The sequence below is a fragment of the Amblyraja radiata genome, chromosome 35 (assembly GCF_010909765.2).
Source record: "Amblyraja radiata isolate CabotCenter1 chromosome 35, sAmbRad1.1.pri, whole genome shotgun sequence".
In the NCBI taxonomy this organism is placed as follows: domain Eukaryota; kingdom Metazoa; phylum Chordata; class Chondrichthyes; order Rajiformes; family Rajidae; genus Amblyraja; species Amblyraja radiata.
The window spans coordinates 1,250,316-1,260,517 of NC_045990.1; the positions used below are offsets into that span (position 1 = coordinate 1,250,316).

At 48.8% G+C, this 10,202-nt stretch overlaps 1 protein-coding gene across 1 annotated transcript in view; it reads right to left on the reverse strand.

The window, feature by feature from the left end:
- The window catches only part of colgalt1 (collagen beta(1-O)galactosyltransferase 1), a 34,178-nt gene extending 25,195 nt beyond the window's left edge, over nt 1–8,983 (reverse strand). The window contains exon 1 of the mRNA XM_033012216.1: nt 8,720–8,983. Within this exon, the coding sequence (XP_032868107.1) occupies nt 8,720–8,952 (233 nt within the window). The 5' untranslated portion in view covers nt 8,953–8,983. The remainder of the gene's footprint in view (nt 1–8,719) is intronic.
- Between the last annotated feature and the right edge of the window lie 1,219 nt (nt 8,984–10,202).

Genomic DNA, 10,202 nt, shown 5'->3' on the forward strand with positions numbered 1-10,202 from the left:
CAGACACACTTACCCACAAACAGTAGACACAAGACACAGAACACAAGACACTACCCTCCCCTTTATACCGCTATCACCCCTCTCCACCCCAAGAACCTCGTGATCTCCTGGGGGAGGCAAAAAAACGGATAAAAACCCAGGTCCAATTCGGGAAAAAAATCCGGGAAATTCCTCTCCGACCCCAATCCAGGCGATCGACACTTGTCCAGGAGATCACTCAGGTCTTACTATACTAACCATACCTAGGTCCATATCCCTGCCCTCTCCCCGTAGCCCCTTATCCCCTTGGCAGCTAAAAAACCATCTATTTTAGTCTTAAATATATTTAACGTTTCTGCTTCCACTGCTCCCTGGGGCAGTGAATTCCATAAATTAACCACCCTCTGGGTGAAGAAGTTCTTCCTCATCTCAGTTTTAAAAGAGCCCCCCCTTATTCTGCAACTATGTCCCCTAGTTCTAGTTTCCCCGATCATTGGGAACATCCTCGGTGCATCCACCCGATCAAGGCCCCTCACGATCTTATATGTTTCAATGAGATCGCCTCTCATTCTTCTAAACTCCAAAGAGTAGAGTTCCAGCCTACTTAACCTTTCCTCATATGTCAATCCCCTCATTGCAGGAATTAATCTTGTAAACCTTCGCTGCACTGCCTCCAGGGCTAGTACATCCTTTCTTAAGTATGGACCCCAGAACTGTACACAGTATTCCAAATGTGGTCTCACTAATACTGTGTACAGCTGCAGCAAGACCTCCGTGTTTTTATACTCAATCCCCCTAGCAATAAAGGCCAAAACTCCATTGGCCTTCCTGATTGCTTGCTGCACCTGCATACTAACTTTTAGTGATTCATGTACTAATACCCCTAGATCCCTTTGCGTTGCATTACAACGCAGCTCCTCCTCATTTAGAAAATAACTTGCCCTATCATTTTTTTCCCCAAAGTGAATGACTTCACATTTATTAGTATTAAATTTCATCTGCCAAGTTGTTGCCCACTCACCTAGCTTATCTATATCCTTTTGCAGACTCTTCCTATCCTCCTCATCCCCTACTTTTCCTCCCATTTTTGTATCGTCCGCAAATTTTGATATATTACACTTGGTTCCCTCCTCCAAATCATTTATATAAATTGTGAACAACTGGGGTCCCAGCACCGACCCTTGCGGAACCCCGCTAGTTACCGGTTGCCATCCCGAGTATGAACCATTTATCCCCTCCCACACTCCTAAGACCAACAGGTTTGTAGATTAATTGGCTTCGGTAAAAATTGTAAATTGTCCCTAGTGTGTTTCGGATACTGCTAGTGAATGGGAATCGCTGGTTGATGTGGGCTCGGTTGGCTGAAGGGCCTATTTCCTCGCTGTAAACTAATTTAACGAAATTAAACCAAATCTAAACTAATTACCTTGACATTGGTATTATGGAAAATGCTGGAGTGGTGAATCTTTGACATTCTCATTCTCTGACGATACTTCAGCAGATATTAATATACTTTATTACATTAAAACAAAATCAAAGGGTTTGAGATTAGTACAGGAAAGTGGTGGCATTGAAGTTTGAAAATTAGCCATAACCTTATTGAATAGGTTTGGATAGAGTGGATGGGGAGAGGATGTTTCCACTAGTGGGAGAGTCGAGGACCAGAGGTCACAGCCTCAGAATTAAAGGGCGTTCCTTTAGGAAAGAAATTAGAAGGTATTTCTTTAGTCAGAGGGTGGTGAATCTGTGGAATTCTTTGCCACAGAAGGCCGTGCTGGCCAAGTCAGTGGATATTTTTAAGGCAGAGATAGATAGATTCTTGATTAGTTCGGGAGTCAGGGGTTATGGGGAGAAGGCAGGAGAATGGGGTTAGGAGGGAGAGATAGATCACCCATGATTGCGATGGCGGCGTGGACTTGATGGGCCGAATGGCCTAATTCCACTGCTATCACTTATGACCTTATTGAATGGCTTATGGACTGCGAGGGTTCAGATTTCATGCTTACTTTTTTTCATAATATTATACGTAGCGAGGCAGAGGGATTCAGAATGGGAATTCCAGAGATGTGAACCAGCAGCTGAAAGGACTGCAGCCAACTATGGGAGGATTACATTTTGGGATTCACTAGAGGCTGGAATTGGAAGGCGGCAGATATCAATAGATTGCGTAAGGTTGGAAGAGACTAAAGAGATAGCAGGGTAAAGAGAGGGAACAAAGAAGATAGCTTGACATTAGTATTATGGAAAATGCTGCATCCATGATTACAGAATTCTAACAGTCATTTTCACTATAATATCAGGAACGAAAGGGAATTCCTTTGAGGCAATAACAAGTTGAATAGACAAGGGGAGGCATAGTAGCGCAGCTGGTAGAGCTGCTGCCTCACAGCACCCGAGAGCCGGGTTCAATCCTGACCTCGGGTGCTGTCTGTTCATGACCGTGTGGGTTTCCTCTGGGTACGCTGGCCTCCCACCACATCCCAATTTAAGTGCGGGTTTGTAGCTTAATTGCAAATAATCATTTCATTGTTCTGTTTCGGCATATATATGACAATAAAACACTCTTCATGCTCTTGACCTTTGTAAATTGCCCCAAGTGTGTATGGATTGGATGAGAAAGTGGGATAACATAGAACTATTGTGAACGGGTGGTCGATGGTTAGTGTGAACTTGGTCCGAACGGCCTGTTTCTTTACACTCTAAACAAAACTTTAGACTGTAGAGATACAGCGTGGAAACAGGCCCTGCAGCCCACCGAGTCCACGCCGCCCCGTACACAAGCACTATCCTACACCAAGGACAATTTTACTGAAGTCACTGGATGAGTGATAATTAAAAATGCATTTGGTATGCTGTCCCAGAAGAGTTTATTAAAGGTCTGGGGTGTCCTTATACAGACATCCTTCAATGTCCATGATAAGACACAAAATGCTGGAACAGGCAGCATCTCTGGAGAGAATGAATGGGTGACGTTTTGGGTTGACCCAAAATATCACCCATTCCTTCTCTCCAGAGATACTGCCTGTTCCGCTGAGTTACTCCAGCATTTTGTGTCCATCTTCGGTGTAAAGCAGCATTTGCAGTTCCTTCATACACATCCTTCAATGTTTTTTCACTCACCATCCAACTTTTCCATTTCCATTCCTATGCATAATTTCATACCAAAATAGTTTATCTTTCCACACTCAAAACCATGAACTAATCTCTGACAAGCTCAAAGATTTGGGTTTGTCCGCAAATATCTGGCATTCCCATTCTGAATCCCTCTGCTTTGCTCTACATAACTAACACACAAGAAATATGAATTCTCACAATCCTGTCCCTTTCAATAAAGTCCTGGGTGATCTTGTACATGAATCAATTTTAACACAAGTATTTTAAAATGACTTAATTGGGAACTGATATGAACAGCATTGCCGGTGGAGATTTTTATGTAGTTTAGTACTAGTTAAAACAAGAATCTGAATTTTGGATTAATTCCAGGTTTTAAGGAGAGTGGGAAAAGTGTCAGAACAGTGAAATGAAGATGTAACAAAGGCCGGAACCAGGGTGACATGTTTAGTTTAGTTTAGTTTAGTTTAGAGATACAGCGCGGGAATGGGTTGGGTCCCCGCCGACCAGCGATCCCCACACACTAACACTATCCTACACACACTGGGGACAATGTGTACATTTACCATGCCAATTTACCTACATACCTGTATGTCTTTGGAGAAAAGGAACAGGTGATGTTTCAGGTGAGAGGAGGAAAAGCAGAGCGGGGCAGTAAATATGTTTGTGGGAATCACAGGCACGGATGTCGAAAGGACGTGCAAGGTGCGGCCTCCCTGTGACTGCGTGGGTTTTCTCCGGGTGCTCCGGTTTCCTCCCACACTCCAAAGATGTGCAGATTTGTAGGTTAATTGCCTTCTGTAAATTTGTCCCTGGTGTGTAGGATAGTGCACGGGGATCGCTGGTCGGTGCGGACTCGGTGGGCTGAAGGGCCTGATTCCGTGCAGTATCTCTAAGCTAAACTCCAAGAGGAATTTGGAAGTCGAGTTGATGAGGGAGGGGTAGGAGAGGAACATTACAAGCTTTGCCTTGCAAAGGAAGAGAGAGATGCAGTAAAGCTGAAGATCTGGCTCTGAGGGAGGGTCTCGACCCGAAAAGTCACCTATTCCTTTTCTTCAGAGATGCTGCCCTGCAGTGCTCTCCTGTTGACTGAGTTACTCCAGCTTTTTGTGTCTTCCTTCAGTGTAAACCAGCATCTGCAGTTCCTTCCCACACAAAGCAGAAGAACTCTTGTTCTCAATCTTATTGGCAACTAAACGTATAATTGTCCTGTGTAAAAGCACGGAAGTGCAAATGCTGATTTACAAAAAGACCAAAAGTGCTGGAGTAACTCAACAGGCCAGTCAGCAGCCCAGCATCAGAGGAGACTATTTATTTTATTTCTCACCCACATAAATACTGTGACGGCAATTTTTATAACGTTTCTCAAAAGTTTGGATGCGTGAATTCTGTAAGGGCGAACCTCCGTTCTCTAAACGAGAGGGTTTCCTGTAAACGTCGTGGAATTGGAGGATAGTGTACGACAAGCAGTGACAGAGGGCACAAGTGTAATGTATTTGCGTACAAGTGCATTAAAAATCTCCAGCTAAAAAAAACTGACACTATAGCAACTTCCTTTCATGTGCAGAAGAAGTTTACACAAGAATTATATTTTTGAAGTCACCACAAATTCCTTGCAGTGCTCTCCTGTTGACTTTGAAAGATGAGAAGTGTGAAGCCAGGAAAGTGCAGGATAAAATTACGAGTTGCTCTATCCACATGCAAGATTACGGCACAGAAATAGATATCAGGCAAGGCCAACTCAATAGCCTGAATACTTGCTGGCATGGGTGAGTAAGCTGGTGTCGATGGCATGGGATTGAAAGGGTGGTATTTTGCGGATGAAACTTTATAAGTAAAATCAGCAAAGTGCCGGGGAGAAACTCAGCAGGTCAGGCAGCATCTATGGAAAGAGAAACAATTAATGTTTGAACCCCGAGACCCTTTCTCAAATCATGAATCAGTCAGGGCTTTGAGTACAAGAGTCAGGAAGTCATGCTGCAGCTTGAGAGAACTTTGGGTCAGGCTGCGTTTGGAGTATTGTGTGCAGATCTGATCACCCCATTACAGGAAGGGTGTGGAGGTGTTGGAGAGGGTGCAGAAGAGATTTGCAAGGATGCTGCCTGGATTAGAGGGCATTAGCTAGGAGAGGTTGGACAAACTGGGGTTGTTTTCTCTGGAGCGCCGGAGGCTGAGGAGAGACCTAACAGATGTATATAAAATTATGAGAAGCATAGATAGGGTAGACAGTCAGAACCTTTTTTCCCCAGGGTGGAAATGTTAATATTAGAAGAGAAGTTTCAAGGAGATGTGCTGGGCAAGTTTTTTTTTTAAACTGAGAGAGGCAAGTGCTTGGAACGTGCTGCCAGGGGTGGAGGTAGAGGAGGGACAATAGTAGCAGTTTAAGAGGCTTTTAGAAAGGCATGTGGATATGCAGGGAATGTAGGGGGCAAGTATCATATGATGGCAGATGAGTTTAGCTTAACTGGGCATCATCTTTAGCACAGACATTGCCATTGATATTGTGGGCCCAAGGGCCTGTTCCAGCAATATACTGTTCTATGTGGTAATTATTGCTCCAGTTAGGCTTGCCACCTGGTTGACTGTCATGTCCTCTATCTGTCATGTTCTCCAGAGATGCTGCCTGCCCTCTGGGTCAAGGCAGCACTTTTTTGTAAACCAACATCTGCAGTTCCTTGTTTCCACACAAAGTGATCTCATCGGCCTGCACATGATTCATATCCCTCCATTCCCTGCCAATCCACTGCTAGAAACAATGACACTCACCAAATGATGACTTTGATCTTCATACGTTCCACTGGAAGAAATTGCAACACACTTGTGGCTGCCACACAAGCTAACTAATTGACAAGCTAATTAATTGACTAACTTCAGTGGTAATTAGACATGTGGGTTACTCTGAAAACACTGGTGAATAAGTAAAGAACCAGACAGCACAAATAAAGTTATTGGCAAAAAAAAGGCAAAGATATTTGTGGGAAAGGCTATTTTTGATCTGTGGCTGGATGTCATTCAGAGGTCCTCCCTCATAGTTCCCGCTGTACAACGCTCTCTATGGCAATGAAGGTTGATGATAAGACCTGTTGAAAGGGATTGCTACCCATGTGTCACCAGCCACTTGTCAGCAGACACATACACTGTCTGGAGAAGGATCTCGACCCGAAACATCACCCATTCCTTCTATCCAGAGATGCTGCCTGTCCCGCTGAGTTACTCCACCATCTGCAGTTTCTTCTTACACATACACTGATGACATTCACCACTGCCGTCAGTACGCACCATGGCCATTAGAGAAAGAGAGCTCAGAGTCAGAGTCATACAGCACGGAAACTGGCCCTTCAGCCCAACTCGTCCATGCCGACCAACATGCCCCATCCAACATGTCACATTTGCCCACGTTTGACTCGTATCCTTCTAAACCTTTCCTAAACATGTACCTATCTTTTGAAGTGCAAAGCTTTACGGTGAGAGTGGCAAAGGATATATGTGGGGAACGTTTTTTTACACAGGTGGTGAGTGCATGGAACGCGCTGCCAGAGGGTGGTGGTTGAAGCAGATATGTTAGTGGCATTTAAAATACTTTTGGACAAGCAAAAGGGTATACAGAGATTGGAGGGATATGAGTTATGTGCAGGTAGATAGGTGATGGTCTTGGTACCATGTTCAGCACAGACATTGTGGGCCGAAGGGCCTGTTCTTGGCTGTACTGTTCTATGACTTCAACCTTAAACCTGGCATATGTTCCACTCAGTAGTGATGCCTTTTCCCCTGCATTCTTTAGAGATATGCACTATCTCAAAGCACTGGAGAGATACCACCAAAGAGGGTCACGGTAAAAGCCTTCAAATGCATGTGCAGGACAAGTGAACCAGTCACCTCATTCACTCACGGCCCACTCACGGCCCGCTCCAGTCTGAAGAAGGGTTTCGGCCCGAAACGTCGCCTATTTCCTTCGCTCCATAGATGCTGCTGCACCCGCTGAGTTTCCCCAGCAATTTTGTGTACCTCATTCACTCAGACAACATCTCCAGCAGGGGATCAAGTTACACTCGTGGCTTGCGTCTGGCAGCATGCTCCCCAAATTCTGTCACTATAAAAGATGACCATATTGTCTGATCGGGAACTCTGCACAGACTCAACCCATTTGAGGGCTGCTGGAACCATGAGTAGACAGCACCAAATGTTGGAGTAACTCAGCGAGTCAAGCATTATCTCAGGAGGCAATGGATAAGCAAAGATTCGGGTCGGGTCGCTTCTTTGGTCTGAAGATGGGTCCCGAACCAAAACGTCCTATCCATGTTCTCCACAGATGCTGCCTGACCCGCTGAGTTACTCCAGCACTCTGTGAAACGTCACCTATCCATGTTCTCCACAGATGCTGCCTGACCCGCTGAGTTACTCCAGCACTCTGTGTCCTTTTGTGTAAACCAACAGCTGCAGTTCCTTGCTTCTATTGCTGAATTACACCAAATGTTGTGTCAAGCACTCTGATAAGACAGCTGAACAGGATCAATCCGAAGACCAAAAAAAACTCCCGATTCCGTTTTTAGGCAACAGTGTTCACTTTAGGCATCAAATTTCATGCTTATAGAAGACCTCCATTTTCCCACCGGAGATGATTGGGGTGAATAGCCATGGGAACTGCCCCACTCCTCCTCCACTGCCCACTCACTCCATCGCTGCAGCCTCTGTGTTCTGCAGACAGAGAGCCAGCACACACCCAGCCTTCCAGGAAAAGTCTGGTCCATTTCGTTTACTTCATTCTCTGGTGTCCCGCCTTGTGTCGTCTATTTCAAATACACGTTGACTCAGAATTCAAGCAGTCCAGCCCCAATTAAACTCTGTGTGTAGATAGTGTGTAGACAGTGCATTCTTAAATGGACAACCACAGTGAAGAATGCGGTGGTGGATGTTTATGTTAAATTCTGTTGTGTATTGTGTATTCTTTTTTCAACTGTATCGATGCATGGCAAATTCATTTCACCGTACCTTAGATGGTGCATATGACGAATAAATTTGTCTTTGACTTTAAAGGCAATTTCCAATGCGGTTTACCCTTTCTGATGTAATTTACAAAGACGTGCTTAAAATACAGAATTTGTTTATAAAGATCACACTTTAATGACTGAATACAATACCATATGTAGAAATCTTGCAAAAATCACACTGGCACCTTTTCAATCCTCACCCTGATGTATCTCAGCCCCTGCCTCCTTCCTTCCCTTCCACCCTACTCTCCCCCTCCTATCTCCCCTTCTCTCCTATTCCCCTCCCTCCTTCCCTCACTCTCTCTCCTTTCACCTCTTCCTCATCCCCACCCTTCATTCTTCTTATCTCTACTTTTTCTCCCCCTCGCTGCCCTCCAACCTTCCCCTTTGTCGTCCCCCTTTTCTTCGCTGCTTGCTCCCCCATTCCCTTCTACCCTCTCCATCCCTCCTCCATCACTCTGTATACTCCCTCCCCACTCCCCTTCAATCCCTCCTCAGTCCCCCCTCTCTCCACCCCCTCCCTCATTCCTTCCCCCCCTTCCTTCTCCCCCTCCCTCATTATTCCCTCTCCCCCACCCTATCTCCCCCTTCCCTCACTACCTCTCTACCCTCCTCTCCCTCCGTCCGTCCCCTCTGCTCACCACAGGCCGACCCTGTCCTTGGGGTAGTCGAGCGCCTCTACGCGGCCGAGGAAGGCGGGCAGGCCGTGGGCGCTGTTCCGGGCGAGGATGGCGAGCAGGACGCGGGGCGGCAGCAGCGGCGACTCCTCGGCCCAGCGCTCCTCGGGGAAGTAGCCGCGGCCCGGGGCGGGGGCGAGCGCCAGCACCAGGCCCAGCGCGGCGGCGAAGAGCAGCGTCGGCGGCCGGCGCGACATGGCGGGCGGGCGGGTAACGGGCCGGCGGACAGCCCGGAGCTCGCAGGCTGCAGAGCGGCAACGGCCCGCCCACCGCGCATGCCCCGCCCACCCCACAGACCACTCCCATCCACAGGCCCCGCCCGCCACCACAGGCCCCGCCTACCGCGCATGCCCCCCCCCACAGGCCCCGCCCATCCTCACAGTCCACTCCCATCCACAGGCCCCGCCCACCGCGCATGCCCCGCCCGCCACCACAGGCCCCGCCCACCCCACAGACCACTCCCATCCACAGGCCCCGCCCGCCGCGCATGCCCCGTCCGCCACCACAGGCCCCGCCCATCCCACAGACCACTCCCATCCCCAAGCCCTGCTCACCGCGCATGCCTCGCCCGCCACCACAGGCCCCGCCCACTACCCGCAGACACCGCCCATCCTCAGTCCACCCGCCCACCGCGCATGCCCCGCCCGCCACCACAGGCCCCGCCCCCCCCACAGACCACTCCTATCCACAGGCCCCGCCTACCGTGCATGCCCCGCCTACCCCACAGACCACTCCCATCCACAGGCCCCGCCCACCACCACAGACCACTCCCATCCACAGGCCCCGCCCACCGCACATGCCCCGCCCGCCACCACAGGCCCCGCCCATCCCACAGACCACTCCCATCCACAAGCCGCGCCCCGCCCACCACGCATGCCCCGCCCGCTCGCACAGGGCCCACCCACTACCCGCAGACACCACCCATCCTCACTGTCCACTCCAGCCCACCCCAGGCCCCGCCCACCCCCAGGTCCCGCCCCCACACAGGCACTGCCCACCCGCCCAGGCCCCGCCCACCACCACAGCCCCCCCCACAAACCACTCCCATCCACAGGCCCCGCCCACCCCCGCAGTCCACGCCTGCCCACCTCAGACCCCGCCCACCACCACAGACCACTCCCACCCACCTCAGACCCCGCCCATCGCGCATGCCCCGCCCACAACACAGACTCCGCCCATAACACAGGCCCCGCCCAAATTATGGCAGAACCACATCTTAATTTTCCATCATATTCGTCTATTGAAATAGATAATTTTACAATCAATGGCCTCCACCTATAATGGCCCCACTGTAATCATTGTGTTAAACGACACAGAGTGCTGGAGTAACTCAGCGGGTCAGGCAGCATCTGTGGAGAACATGGACAGGTGACATTTCGGGTTGGAACCCTTCTTCAGACTGATTGTAGGTAGGTGTTTAAGAAGGAACTGCAGATGCTGGAAAATC